Below are 15,713 nucleotides of genomic sequence, written 5' to 3'. Positions count from 1 at the left end.
TAATAAAGTTCTATAGCATATAGGTAATAAATGAAGCTAGTAAATAAATGATTGATTTTTAAAGAAAGTACAGTGATGTTATATAAACGCAAATCAATGAATAAAGTACATTAACCATATAAAGCATTTTCAATAAATATTTAGCTTAATCTATGTATAATGTAAGTATACATTCAGTTAATGAAATAATACATACATAGCTGTTTAAAAATTAGATGGTTTCCTGTATTTAGTAGATTAATTCATTGTTTACTTTACTGGATATTTAATCCGCCTGTCTGAAAATGCACTGTGAAACAGCATACTGTCTGAGAGTAATCTTCATTATCATGGTTTTCATTGCTGAGAGGCCCAGTCAGTGGCCGTTATTTATGAAGGATTAAGCTTTTAAAACTAATGTTTCTTTTACATTATTTATACGTTAATTACAAAGAGCTAAGAGCAATATTGAACAATAGAAATGTGGTGCACTAGCTCTCACAGCATGCTTTGGGCTCAGTTTGATTTGAAACAGTCTCAGTTTCAGTCCATGTTGGAAACTCAACCCAGAGCATAGGAAGAAATATGGGATGTCAATGGGTGTGGCTGAATTTAAGTATAAAATATTAAGATAGATCACTGCGACATCCATGCTCTAAATTTATAATAATGCCTTTGGTGCAAAGAATGTTCTGTGTTCCATGGATCCGTGAGGTCTGGTTCTAGCCCCTTGTGTGTCTCTGTCCTGTCTGAGCATGTGCCGGTAGTCTAGTTTGTGTGGGATCTGTGCGAGTGTCTAACCCTCCCTCCTGTCTGCCCGCCAGCTCTGGACCCAGGGGCAGGCGTAGCGGTGTACGCAGGCCTGGTGGGGGCGCTGCTGCTCTGTGTGGTGCTGGTGCTGTGTGTGGGCGTGTTGGCGTACCGACGCAGCTGTCGACATCTCCACGGCGACATCACAGACTCCTCGTCCGCCCTCACCGCTGCCTTCCACCCCGGCAACTACAAGCCCCCAAGACAGGGTGAGCCACTGCCTGGAACACCATGAATATGTGTTTCCATTGGCTCTCCTCCCTCCCCCTACTCCTCGTCCTTCCTTTCCTTTCCCTCTCCCTCCCGCCCCTGTCTATCACAGATCCTCAATCCCCACTTCTCTCTCTCTTCATTAGGCCCTATAATGGTCAGTAACACTGAAGTACCCAAAAATCGATTGTAATCATTTTTACCACGAGTCTTCTCTCTCCTGTCTCCAGATAACCCCCACCTGCTGCACGCATCCGCCCCTCCCGACCTGACGGCCACGGCCGGCTCACTCCGGGGGCCCCTCTTCTCCCTGCAGCAGGGCGCGGCCGACGCCCACCACAAGATCCCCATGACGACCTCGCCCCTGCTGGACCCGCTGCCCAGCCTGAAGATCAAGGTGTACAACTCGTCCACGCTGTCGTCGCTGGAGCTGCCCACCGGGGGGAGCTCTGTGGACGGAGAGATCCTCAGCCTGAAGACCGTGGGCTCCGGCCCTCGCGACCCCCACGGCCACACCCTTCCCCGGGAGCCAGGGCACAGCGCCAGCGCCACCCTGGGCTGCCTGGGAGGAAGACTCACCATCCCCAACACAGGTACCGCACATGCTGAACCACACAACACAGCACACTTTACTGCTCACTCACACACATATGCATCGTACCATGCACCTACCAATCCATTCACACACACCACATAAACCAATCCATTCACACACACCCATAAACACACACATACTTGACCACAGATACACACTGTGCTTCTCACACCCTCACACAGTCTGTACCACACACCCGTAAACACACACGTACTTAACTACAGTTACACACTGTGCCATTCACACAAATACCATTCTCTCTGACCCAGGCACAGAAACATCACATCACATACGTTGCCTCCCCCTAACCCTAACCCTCTCTTGCTCTCCCTCAGGTGTGAGTCTGCTGGTGCCCCCGGGTGCGATTCCACAGGGGAAGTTCTATGAGATGTACCTTATCATCAACAAGTGGGAGAAAACCACGTGAGTGACAAGTGTTATCCCACCCTCTCTGGTTAACCATGCCTGTGAGAGGAGATCAGGTCTCCAACCAAAACATATCAGTGCCGCCACATCTAACGCTTTGAGGTGGGAGCTGAATTCTGGGCTGAGTGTGAACCCTGTCCCTGGTCCTGTGGCTGGCAGGTTGCCGTCGGAGGGCAGTCAGACGGCGCTAAGCCCGGTGGTGTGCTGCGGACCCTCGGGCATGCTCCTCAGCCGCCCCGTCGTGCTCACCCTCCCCCACTGTGCCCAGCTGGACCCGCCCGACTGGACCCTCACCCTCAAAACACAGACTCACCAAGGAGGCTGGGAGGTGAGATAGCAAGAGAGAGAGAGAGGTGGGGGGGGGGGGGGATTGGGGCAGGGAGAAAGAAAGATGGGCGGAAGAAGGGGGGAGAGAGGGATGAAGGGAAGTGATTGTGAGACCAGATGGGAAGAAATCACAGGTTGGAAATAGTAAGGAGAAACAGATGTAGAAAAACGGAGAGAAAGAGGGAATACACAGATAAAGAGATAAAAGCAAATGTAGAAGGACACATGGATAAAAGAAAAGAAAATGTCAGTCAGCACATGTGAGGGTGTCGCTCTACATGTCCAATTGCATATACAATAACAAAAAATGTGTGTGCATACGTACTTTGAATTAATCTATACATGCTTGCAATACCATGCCCTGCCTGCAGGAGGTGCTGACGGTCGGGGAGGAGACCCTGTCGTCACCCTGCTACCTGCAGCTGGAGGAACAGAACTGCCACGTCCTGATGGAGCAGCTGGGCACCTACAGCCTGGTGGGGCAGTCCATCCCCCCGCAGCCTGCCTGCAAGCGCCTGCAGTTGGCGCTCTTCGCCCCGCGGGCCCCCTGCCTCTCCCTGGACTACAGCCTGCGCGTATACTGCATCCAGGACACGCCCCATGCCCTTAAGGTCCGCTTCAGGCTTCCTCTGTCATCCAATCACATTCAAAGAGAGGGGCAGGGGAAATTGCACCCAACTAAAGGCACTAAATGTACTTTGTCGTGAAAGTTTTTTCCCATTACTCTTAATATTTTATAATATGAATAACTACATGCACATTAGTATAATACTAGGTGATGATGCTCTTTTGAATTATTGGTTGGTACTTTGGTGCTATGTTATTATTTAAAGTAATCTTGCTTTTATGATCAATTTAAGCTCTATGTGTAAGTAAGTACACAGGCGATCCGTGCCTGTTTTCTTGTTTGTGTTGCTCTTGCTCTCCGCACTTACGCTTACTCATGTATTTTGCCATGATGGCTTTGCAAGTCAGTCTGGATAAGAGCGTCTGCCAAATAAGCACAGAATAAAATATTAATATACTGTACTGCTCTGTCTGAAATATTTTGGCAGCCTCTAACCACCCTGTGTCATCTTCTCTCGTTTTCTCGTCCGTCTTCGCTGCCCCCCCCCCTCTCTACAGGAGGTTTTGGAGCTGGAGCGCAGTCTGGGCGGGGTGCTGCTGGAGGACCCCAAGCCCCTCCTCTTCAAGGACAGCTACCACAACCTGCGCCTGTCAATCCACGACATCCCGCATTCCCATTGGAGGAGCAAACTTCTGGCCAAGTACCAGGTCAGAGGCAGCATTGAGTAGTGTTGTCCCCTCCCCCCACTAAATATAGAATGCTTATTAATGTTTAATGCGTATAGACAGTGACTTTGGTATACTAATGTAAGTCATTAATGTAAATATTTTCCTTTGGGCCAAAGATTGTCAACAAGATGGTAACTTTATTACTGTGGAGCTTTCTTTCCTTAATGCAATGTTTCATTGCTTACTTGTAGTAAAATGTTGATATAAGTCCCTCGGGTCTCTTATTGTCCGCACTATTGGGCAGCATCGCTGTGTTGGCCCAGAGAGAAGGTGGACGACACAGCTGCTGTTAGTGTCTTGTCTCTTTAAAATCACTGCTAAGCATGGTGAGGTGCTAACCTCGGAATGCCACGCGTGGGGTGGCAGTATGGCATAGTGGTTAAAGAGCAGGACTCATACTCATTGGTTCGATTCCCCACTGGGGCACTGCTGCTGTACCTTTGGGCAAGGTACTTAACCCACAATTGCCTCAGTAAATATCCAGCTGTATAAATGGATAACATTATAAAAAAAAACTGTAAACTGATGTAAGTTGCTCTGGATAAGAGTGTCTGCTAAACGCCAATAATGTAATGAAATTATATCTAAGTAATGTAAGGTATCTCCCTGCAGGAGATCCCATTCTATCACATCTGGAGCGGCAGCCAGCGGCCGCTACACTGCACCTTCAGCTTAGAGCGCGGCAGCATGGCCGTCTCCCAGCTCACCTGCAAGATCTGCGTCCGCCAGGTGGAGGGGGAAGGGCAGATATTCCAGCTCCACACCGACATCCAGGAGGTACTGACGGCGTGCGGGGACAGTGGGGCCAGCGGGGGCCAGGGGCCGCATATTTCTGATACGCGCAATCATAGACGGCCGAGGATGAACATCAAAGGCAGAGGAACATAGTTGCAGGCGCAGATTTGCTCAGGTAGTGTGATAAACACGCTATAAACTCTAAATTCGGTGTGACCCCCCCCCCGCTTTCCCTCCCCACAGACACAGGCGCCTCACTCCCCCCTCCCGTCCGGAGGTACCTGCGTGCCCTCCTCCCAGGTGGGGCCCTACGCCTTCCGGCTGCCTGCCTCCATCCGCATGAAGATCTGTGCCAGCCTGGATGCCCCTAGCGCGCGCGGCTGTGACTGGAGACTTCTCGCACACAGCCTGGGCTTCGACAGGTGGGCAGGGTCACTGTTACAGGGTCAGGTACCGTGTGAGCATCTGTGTCCGTGTCCCTTCGTGAGGACACGTGTGTGTCTGCGTGTATCTGTGTGTGCGCAGGTGTGCTCCCCAAAATTCTCACTGAAAAGTTTTAACTCAATAACAGTACCAGTCAAAATGTTTAGACACACCTGATTAAGATAATGGGAAACATGCATCCAAAGACCTTTTGCTCTAAAGACTTATGCTTAAATGCTTGAATTTTTTTTCTTTGACAAATGTAAATAGTGAATTGGATGCCTATGCATGAATTTCTTTCCCAAAAAATTTAATTTTTAAATTAAATATTTTGAAGAATATTTTGCTATTTTGAAGAATCTAAAATATAAAATAGTTTTTTGATCATAACAATTTTTGGTCACTGCATAATTCAAATTGTGTTATTTCATAGTTTTGATGTCTTTACTATTATTCTAAAATCTGTAAAATAGTGAAAATAAAGAAAGAAAAGTCCAACCAGATGTCCAACCTTTTGACTGGTACTGTATGTTTCTATATATTGCCAAAGCTTGTACACTATTGATATAATCAAAATACAATGAACAGTCTTATTGATACAATGAAAATTGAAATAAACAGCATGCCTATAAACATTGCTCTTTCTCTGTGTATGTGTCATGTCTCCTTCTCTCATAGGTATCTGAATTACTTTGCAACAAAACCCAGCCCCACAGGTGTGCTGCTGGACCTATGGGAAGCCTGTCACCAAGGTGACGCAGACCTGGTGTCCCTGGCGACTGCACTCGAAGAGATGGGCAAGAGCGAAGTGCTTGTTGTCATGACGACCGACGGGGATTGCTGATTGGTCCAGGCAGAGAGGCAACCGACAAAAAAAAAAAAAATCCCACCGATACATACCTGTGGACATGAGCACAGCTGTCACACCTTAACCCCAAGCACCACACGAAGCCCATGCTGTTCTCCATCACACCTGCTTTACCTCAGCCTCCACACAGGCCCCCCAACGGCTTTCACTCCCGCTCAGAACCACCTCACGGTTGGTAGCCTGTTCCCCAGGCTGATCTTTTGGATCCCACGTCCGAGCCTTCTGATAAGACAATGCCGCATTGTGATTTCTGAGTCATTTGCTCATATACAATGTGATCTCAGATTAGGGATGTGAAATGCATATTATTATGTTTTTTTATTTGTTTCTTTACTCAAATCTTATTGAGACTTTTAGCACATATATATTTACATAGTCACACAAAACAAAACGGTCCGAGACAATCAGTCGAGGGCTGCCTCTCTCTCTCTCTCTCTCTCTCTCTCTCTCTCACACACACACACATACTCTCTGGCTCTCTCTCCCTCTCTCTTTTTCTCTGTCTCTCTCTCACACACATACACACACACACACACACACACACACACACACAGCATTAACCAGACACCGCAAGAGATTCATCCACCTGATGGCAGGTGTGGGTTTCCTGGTGATGGACAGCTTGGTGTGGTAAATCGCTGATGGATCACAATCCGTTTATAGTAACAAGCCAATAGACATGCCCAGAGGGTCACAATGACTCACAATGACTTGCCCATAGGTGTCTCATCATTACTGACTGACTGAATGCCAAGCTTATCAGGATCAGTTGGGTCCTCACATCCTCTTTGGCGCGGGCTGCAATGTGCATTTATGGCCAGCAGAGGGAGCACAGTGATATGTTTGTGCTGGTGATGTGGAGCCCCTTTCGTCTATCTGCCTCTTTAAATCATTCTCTCTGACTGCAGGTTAAGCTACAGAAGAGCTCTTGGTAAACCATTATGAGTTTCCTATAGGGAACGCCATTTTTAAGGTATTGTCCATATTTTTGGATTGTTTTGTGCGTGTTTTCCCCCCGCTGTTCTATTTGACATTATTGTTGCCCTTATATTAGGTAGAAATATCTTTTCTTAAGTCAGATATTTTGTTTTCTTCAGAACAGGCCTCTTGAGTGATATCTCTTAGGCAAAGTTGAAGAATGTATTGTGAGGAGGGAGAAATTTCACATAGGGTGGTAGGAGTGTGTTTTGGGGTGGGAGGAAAAAATGCAATGAGACACACTGTCACTGAGATAAAATCAACCTCAAGGCTATCCTTCAATTGTAATAGTGCAAATGTTTAAAAGTTTAATTGTTTTAAATATATCTACTTCGAACATACATGACTTTATGGAAAATTAATGCATTGTGAAATTGATTTCCAACTTGCTGGATAAATTCTTCTGGATTTCAAACATATAGAACAACCAGGCCTTGATTCTGATTGGCTGTGGTGACTGCAGCAAAGCTGACTTTGGGACTCTGATTGGTTGCAGTGTCATCCTCAGTTTTGGGTATTTTTTTGTAACATGTCTTGGACATGGTCCTAGTTGTCACTCTCTAATTCTCTCTTGACCTCTCTGTCTTCCTCTCTCATCTTGATTATTGATTATGAATTACCTTTGCTCAATCAGCTGCTATAGTCAGGGGCCTCTCACATTACAAATTGTTATTGTTTTGTTATTGTCAATGTATTATCATTATTATAGAACAGCATTGTTAATGCGATTATTACATACTGTCATCATAATTTGTGTCATTATAGGTCATGTACGGATGCTACTGTTACTGCTGAAAACAAAAAAAAAGTGTTCAAAACTTGGAAACAGAAAAACCAAAACGCAAGCAGTATCTTTCCATTTTCTTTCAAGCAGTGAACAAAATAACTGGTTCTGTGTGGATGGTGAGTGTGTGAGTGCATGAATGTTTGCTTCATGCTTTGTTTTATATCATTTCTCTGTGTAAGTACTATGCAAGTACAAAAAAAACTCATTTTAGGACTTGATTCGTTCCCTGTACAGAGTGGAAAATGTATATTTTTACAGTAGAGAGCAGATGGATGTCAGAGTTGAGTCGCGACCGTGCACTGAAAGCGGGTTGGCTGTACTCGTGGACATTTTCTCGCCCCTCGGCAACAGAACCTACAGCAAACCACAAGGGCTACACAGGTGGCCGTTCAGGTCGTACTTCTCTCTGGGAAAGCCATGCATCAAACTGATGCGGACGTTCACAGCTGCACTGGTTTATACAGACATCACGCAAAGACGACCAATCACAGCCGGCGATGTGGCGTTTCAGACGTCGAAATGTGTACCCAGAGAAGGTAAATGGAGGGGTGATGATGATGATGATGATGAGGAAGAGGAGGAAGAGGAAGAGAGGGAGGAGGTGGAGTTTCCATCCCACAGAGACTACAGTCCCGAACACCTTACACCGGGGACTATCTATCCTGCCGTGCCCTCTCTTCCCAACAGGGAACCTTTGATCTCTGTGTGTGTAATACTGCATTATGTGAGTGGTACAGATGAAGGTGATTCAGATCAGAAGTGCATCTGCAGGCTGGCTCCCCTGGGCCTGTTGGAGATGCCTAGGAGGTGAGCACAGTCCCAAACGGCTCTGGACCATGGTCAGAAAAAAAGACTCCTGCTTAGATATGTCAATGCCTCTTTTTTTTAAATGAACGAAAAACTGATTCAGAGAGAATTTTTTTCCTTTAACTCTGTAAACTACCAATTGTAAATAAATGTTTAGTCTTCTTACTTGTAACTAAAAATAATTTTTATGCAATAAATTATATTTCCTAGTTTAATAAGAGCTGCTGTGTGCATTCATTTTCTCAGGTTGTGGGGAAGTAAATTTTTATGGACAAATAGGCAGTCAAACCTATTGTCATAAAAAAACAACTTATCCAGGATCCCGGGAGGCTTTTGCACCAAGTTGACTGTTTACTGTGTTGAATTACAGTGTATTAATACTGATTTGCATTTTGACTTTCTCATACTTTAAATGCTGGAAACCAAAGCCATTCGTTAGGCACGGTGGTAACATGCAAATAATGTTACCATTGAGTAGATGGTAAAATAACAGAGGAAATGCATTTCTCATATCCTGCCCTCTGCTCCAGACGCAGGTAGCATTTGCAAAGGAAGCATCTTTCTTTATAGCTCCAAAAAACTGTCCCGCTCACAAAAGTAATAAGGTTTCAGAAGAGCACTTTCAGTGATTTACTGGACTCCATGCAGACAATAAGACTCTCAGCCCTCCTCTTTATTGCCTTTAAAGCAGAAAGGAAAGAAGGATGTTTTTTTAATATTTATTTCCTCTTCGAAAGACTCAATTATGTTCTAGAGAGAGGCGAGGAGGTGTATTTGTGCATCTGGGGTCATAACTGGTGAAATGTGATCTTCCACTCAAATGGCGCCCAGGGACAGACTCCAAGCAGGAGCCTCTCTCTGCTGAGTGCTGTGAACACAATGGCTCAGTACAAAACGCTGTTTTAATAACGGTTTAAAAGGCATGTAATCTAATACAGCCCTCTTCCATGGCTTCTTGTATTTCTTTTCGCTGCTTATGTGCTCGGAGAAGCTCTTAGAAACACTCGAATAAAACTGATGTAACATATTTTTTTCACATTTTTCCCAAGCTTTTGGTTGTTGTTGTTGTTCAAGATGGACTTTAATTCTGTACTTCTCTCCAGGTGTATCTGTTCAGAGTGGTATACCATATCGCCCTCTGCTGGGGAAAGAGAGCTGGTGCACTCCTTTAATAACAGCCTCAACAATAAGGATAGGATAAGGATGTTTTTTATTGTCATTCCAGAACATGTTGTACATGACAGGGAACAAAATGAGGTACTCAGGTCAAGAAGAAAGCACATAATCTACTGGAATTCATCTCAGTTTTAATCAAGGCATACTTTTTATCATTTCTGCTCAAAATCTATAAACCCAGGGCAATGACAGCGAAATATGCCATCTTTATATTAGCTACCATGTCACATTTATCAAATACTGTCTATTTATGCAGTCAGTCAATATATCTCCATTATCGAGTATATAATTCATTACATTTCCCTACTATAAGTTTTTGATCTGTGTGATGTCCATTATTAGTGTGCGATTAACTGCTAAAAAAGTTATTACTTATTTACGAACAGTAAATACCGTCTGTTAAAGTGCATCAACAGCAATATGCCAGGAAGGCGATTTTGTCATGTTGCATTGGAAACATAGATCAGGAAAATGTCCAAAGTCTGTTTCTACATGAAATGAAGATCATGAAGTTTACCACAAATGTTTTCTCACTTTTGCCCCCAGTGAACCTCTTCCTACAACAGACAAATAACTTTGGGCAGCTACTTGCCTACATAGCCTGCATACACAAATGGAACACGATAAGGACTTTTCACCAAAATTCTAACTAGCGCTAACTATGCATTTTACACCTTCCTATGTGGTAATGCTGTGCTTTGGATAAAAAGATAGGATTATAACCTAAAAGCTACAAGTGCGATTCTCAAATGGGCCAGCTGTTGTTGTACCCTTCAGTCAGGTACTGACATGGATTTTGTAATGCTCCAGAAAATATCCAGCAGTATAAATGAATTAGGTGTAAAAATGTAAGCTCTGCTGGGTAAGGGTGTCAGCTAAGAAATAAATCAGACAAATGTGCAGATAAATCTGCCCTACATATCTTACAGTCAGCCAATATGGTCCCTGAAATTCAAGCCAACACTCTCTTTGAACCCATCAACAGATGAAGAAGAAAGCGTATGCAGTAAAATGCCAAAATGAAGGAATGCAAACATAAAGTGTATTAACACGGTATTGGGCCACAACAAGCCAGCAGAACAGCTTTGTTGCACCTTGGCACAGATTCTGCAAGTGTTTAGATTGATGCAATACCATTCTTCCACAAAAAAAAAAAATCCATCATTTGGCATTTTATTGATGGTGGTGGAAAACTCTGTTTCAGGCGCCATTCCAGAATCCCTTCCAAGTGTTCAATTGAGTTGAGATCTGGTGACTGAGATGGCCATGGCATATAGAATACATTGTTTTCATGCTCATCAAACTATGCAGTGACCACTCATGCTGTGTGGATGGGGGCATTGGACCACTCCCATCAGGATAAAAATGCCTCACCATAGATAGGTTATCACTCTATCTGTGCACCACACATACACTTGTTAGTTTGTTGAGAATAGGGTGACTCATCTGACCATATGATTTTTTAAAATCCACTATTCAGTAGACCGCTTGCCTGTGTTCTTTGCACCACTTTAGTTGCAATCATGAAATTTTAGGTGTAATAAGGGGTTTATGCACTGCAGCCCAACCATTGCATCCTTCTCTGTGAAGTTTACCATGGCCCCTTAATGCAACTGCCTGCTCATGCCCCAGATTGATATTTCCACCCAGCTGATTCAGAGTTGCTCGTCGTTTTGCCCTGCATCTCGAACCAGAGCACAAACATCATGGTCAAAGAGTATGTGCTTTCAACAACCGTTGCCCCTAGTTGGTGATGTCTTTCCCTCAGACTTCCTTGCCAGCATCACCTTAGCCACAGCTCCTTGTGAAACATCAAAAAAGTTGAGCATGTCTTTCAAGATTCAAGATTCAAGATTCTTTATGTGATTCTTTCATGTGTAACAAGTACAATGGAATTCTTACTCCCCACTCACTCCTGCAGTAACACTCTTAACATTCATTTTAAACTCTAAACATAAATTGTAACGTAATTTCTAAATTCTAAAATGTGGTAACGTGACCAAGTGCAGATAGTAACAGCATAATAAAATTTGTCACTGAAGCTCCTGCCAAACAGACCCAAACAATGACCCCTCTTTCAAAATCACTGGGATCTCTCCCTGTAGCAAGGGTAGTCAAAGTAATGGGCAGCTGGGCCTCCCCAGCATTTCTATTTATTACCCTAAGCATGATGGGATGTTATTTGCTTAATTAACATACACACGCATACCACACCTGCGTGGAAGCATCTGCTTTCAATACACTTTGTATCCCTTGTTTACGCAAGCATTTCCTTTATTTTGGCAGATAGCTGAATATATTAATTTGACTCACTCTCAGAAGATACGCTGCTGCAGAACGCTTGAATGCACTAGTTTTGACAGCTGCTGCACACTAGAGGCCATCATACCAACAGACTCAGAGCACGTTTCCCCTTAAATCCATCTGCAACATCCTTCCGAGGAACTGCATAACTGGGGCTCAGATACTCAGTTATAAATGCATATGTACAACTCTAGTTGGAGTCTTTAAAAGTATAACGGAGAAAAGAGATTTGTATGCATGGTGGCCATGCTTCTTATTTTAAATATCACACATTCTCATTTATCCCTGTCCAGATGTGTATTCATTTATACACACCCCAACCTATGCTAAAGCATTAAATATTACAGTGCATCTTGTTGCATCTTATCCATTATGCCACACTGTCCTCCCTGTCCTTTGTTGCACACACATCTTCCTGCTCCTTGCCATTCTGTGGGACAGGGGCCTTGTGAGCACTGAGATGGGGCCAGGTAGAGGCTTCCTTTTGATAGCTGTATTTTTCCATGCATAAAAGATGATGATAAAAGCCCTCGAACGTTAGATTTTGCGAACTTGTCTGTTAGAGACGGGACAAACAATTACAGGTTCAAATGGCTTTATTTAAACAGGTATACCACGGCTTGGTTAGATACCCGTTTCTGATTGGCTGGAGGGGTGTGCATTATTTCCCTGTAAATGCACGGTAATAATGCACGGCTATGAAGTAGTTCAAGTGAAAGTGGCCTTATCACCGTTCGAAATGAATACGCAATCTCATTCAATTTTACTGAAGATTCCATTTACAACATAACGGCAACATTGTAATAACATTAGATAGCGTTACAGTTCACATAGCTAGCGCATCAACAAAGTGGCATCGCCAATACACCGTGACATTTGCCACTTAAAATGGAGAATTTTTCAGAAATATCATTTAACCTTTTTGGTAACAATGGAGACTTTGAGACTTTTATAATAAATGGAAACGTTCAATTTAATTTAAATAAATGAGTACGATATAGCTTATAGTCACCGTTACCTCACCAATAAGATGATGGGCATGAATGTAACGTTATCCACTTCACCAGCTAAACGGACACAGATTACGCGTGTGCCTTCAGACGGTGTAAATCACTTGGGATTTAACCATAGCGTCAGCGATACGAACTGTGCTCATCTATACGCAGATTCCTCGCCTCAGTCTGCGAGAACGATTGGATCTGTGCTTGACAGCTTTGGTCTGGCCTAGGGGCAGTCAGGAAGATGGAAAAGTGACGAGTGTATGGCAGTGAGAAGAAGTCCAATGCACAGCAGGTCCTGCACTTGCATTTTAAAGTAGTTTCAGAATAAGTCAGATTTAGTCATTTATATCAAACGCCGTTCATCGGTAGAGATATGGAGTAACTGGAAGGGCACGATACAGACTTAAGTTCGCCAGGTGAGTGTTTTCATTTTCATACATTTTGATACATTGGTTATCTGTAACCGCATTTAGCCTTGGGCTAGCTGCACTGTGTTTATTTTGGTTCGTGCACTGATGGGTTATTGACATGTTTTATAAGCCATATGGTTTGTCGAGGGCGTCTCACTCTTTGCCGCAAAACTTCAGGTCTGGTGATCAAGCCAGCAAATAGCTTACCACGGCTGCAATGGGAAACTTCGTTTAGCTATTCGTTTTCCCTTACAGTCTCCCTTGATCTTGTAGTCACAGATTAAGTAGCCTACGTGCACTAGTGACAGCGAATGTAATTTATAAGACAAACAATATGTATCTAATAATTTTCTTTTATTGCTGTTGCTTGGCGTCTGTGCCAGTCCTATACAATTTTGCCTTCGGTTGAATCATCGAGGCGAGTCTGATCATGTGACGGCAGCTCCTAATCCTTATTGCAGGGGACATTGACATTCTGCCACAAACACAACCAGGCGGATGACAAACTGATCAAAACGGAGCTCGACCAAATTTCAGAATAACACCTCGCTGTAGTTGGACGCCAAGACGCGTTCCGGGCTGCCTCATTGGTAGCTTCAGGGTTAATTTGTATCTCTCTTCGAGACACCCTTGCTAACCACAAGCCTAGAGTTGTAGCCACACAACTGTGTGAATGACTCAAGGGACAATTGTCAAAATTAAGCATAGCTTTTCATGGTGTTTCTGGGTAAACTATGCTTGTGTGTCTTGTTTGAGAGTGCTTGAAGCAACGGCTATTTCATTGCACCATAAATAAGCTTAGAATGGGTTTAATCCTTTAGACCATTCACCAGTATTATAACTGAAATGGCTCTAGTCTAAACTGTACCCCTGTTAAGTAGTGATGGGAGAGAGGCTTCATGAACGCTATAATAGGTGGATCTACCGAGTGCTGCCAGTGACTGACTGCTGCAAAATCGATGAAGACAGTAGACTTGACTCTCCGTAGCAAAACTCTGATTAGTTCAAGTCAGCAAGTTACCGTAATAGTACACAGTGCCACGGTGCCACGAGTACACGGGTTCATGAAGCGTCCCATCGCTACTGCTAAGGTCAAGACCCACTGTGACTAGCCCTGTGGCAGGCCTACAGATTTGTTTGTCACTACTTGTGGCTCCTGATGTGACCCGATTGGTCAGGCATTCACGGCACTGCTGGCAACACTGACACCCAATGTAAAACTTTCCACATTCAGCCTTCTCTGGTCTTGTCCCCCCATCTCTCTCTCTCTCTCTCTCTCTCTCTCTCTCTCTCACCCCCCCCCCCCCACCCCCACCCCCATTGTGTGTGTGTGAGGATTTGCCTGAGATGAGTCTTTTCATGTCCATGTCCTGTCCTATTGTTCTCAGACACCGGACAAAGCACATGGGCCCTATGTTAGAAGTAGAGAGGGGGTTGTGTCCACATTCCAGACCCATCATGCTGCACAGAGTCCTACTGTTAAATTGTTTACTGCTCCTCTAACTTCTCCTCAGCAGTTCTTTTTTTTTTCTTCTGTGGTGCTGAAGAGCAGACATGTCAGCTGTTTGTGCACTTGGCTCTCCTCATGTACCTCTTTTTCGAATCCCCCTCATTGTAATACGGAGGCCATCCGCTGATCACATGTACATTTCGTAACTGCTGTGCAAGATGTGTCACGTCAGTGGCAATGCCATTTGCGGTCTCCACAGTGAACGTATCTGGCATGATTTTCCATGCATTCCTTTCTAGTACGTTATATTCTTTGCTTGCGTTGCCCGACAGCATTGGAGAGGGAAATGAGCTGGTGATAATACTCGTTTCGGGCCATTTCGCTCACTTGTACGCTTTCTGTCTCTGGTGTTCAGTCCCTGCTCCTCAGGGCCTGCTCCTGACAGAGGCTTCGAAGAATCGTCTCCCAAAATGTCTCACTGAGGGGGAGGGTGTTACTCGCTGGCCCCCTGAGCAGCACAGGAGCAGCAGATTCCATTTTCAGGTAAGTGAAAGTGTGGGGGATCACATGATACTTACTGGCAGTGTGTCATGGTGATTGGGAGACTGGATTTGAAATCTGAATTTTGCAAGTTCAGGTGTGGCGCTGTTGTTGTATCCTTTAGCAAGGTACCTAACCAAAACAGCTTCAGTGAATGTCTAGGTCTGCAAATGAATAATATATAAAGATGTAATCTGGGTAGATTGCCCCTGGATCAGGTCATTTGTGCAAATATATCATGGATTAAGGGAGCAAAAGTAGTTTTCCAGAGTAGTTACGGAGTGTGGAGTGCGTCCTGAATGCCCTGCAGTGTATTGCATGTAATCATCATATGACTTGCATATGATGCATGTTGTATTTTATTTTAGTAGCAGTGCAGCCATGTTTTAGTGCACGGTCCATTTATAACAAGTCATGAGTTGATATTGTGCCATGTGTTTATGGCTTGTGCTGTGCTCATGGGTTATACAGTGTATGGATAATGCTTTGTGTCTTTTTGCAGGACCGTGTGGATTGGCTGCTTGAAGTTCCCCTGCCTCTTTTTACTTCTTTCCCTCTCACCCTCTCCTTTCCTCTCCCTCTCCTCCATTG

General features: G+C 44.4%; 1 protein-coding gene and 1 long non-coding RNA gene across 3 annotated transcripts in view; both read left to right on the top strand.

Moving 5' to 3' along the window:
• unc5b (unc-5 netrin receptor B) overlaps window positions 1–6,141 on the top strand; it is a 40,307-nt gene extending 34,166 nt beyond the window's left edge. For both annotated transcript variants that reach the window (XM_036547001.1, XM_036547002.1), the window contains 9 exons: window positions 804–998; window positions 1,230–1,592; window positions 1,930–2,017; window positions 2,180–2,348; window positions 2,719–2,958; window positions 3,473–3,622; window positions 4,256–4,420; window positions 4,622–4,800; window positions 5,480–6,141. In XM_036547001.1, the coding sequence (XP_036402894.1) occupies window positions 804–998; window positions 1,230–1,592; window positions 1,930–2,017; window positions 2,180–2,348; window positions 2,719–2,958; window positions 3,473–3,622; window positions 4,256–4,420; window positions 4,622–4,800; window positions 5,480–5,645 (1,715 nt within the window). In that variant the 3' untranslated portion in view covers window positions 5,646–6,141. The remainder of the gene's footprint in view (window positions 1–803; window positions 999–1,229; window positions 1,593–1,929; window positions 2,018–2,179; window positions 2,349–2,718; window positions 2,959–3,472; window positions 3,623–4,255; window positions 4,421–4,621; window positions 4,801–5,479) is intronic.
• Window positions 6,142–12,964: 6,823 nt separating this feature from the next.
• Window positions 12,965–15,712, top strand: LOC118790126. The gene is made up of 3 exons (XR_005005487.1): window positions 12,965–13,138; window positions 14,998–15,125; window positions 15,625–15,712. It is a non-coding gene; the product is annotated as an uncharacterized LOC118790126 (long non-coding RNA).
• Window position 15,713: the final 1 nt, after the last annotated feature.

The sequence above is a fragment of the Megalops cyprinoides genome, chromosome 15 (assembly GCF_013368585.1).
Source record: "Megalops cyprinoides isolate fMegCyp1 chromosome 15, fMegCyp1.pri, whole genome shotgun sequence".
Classification (NCBI taxonomy): domain Eukaryota; kingdom Metazoa; phylum Chordata; class Actinopteri; order Elopiformes; family Megalopidae; genus Megalops; species Megalops cyprinoides.
This window is presented reverse-complemented; position numbering and strand designations above follow the sequence as displayed.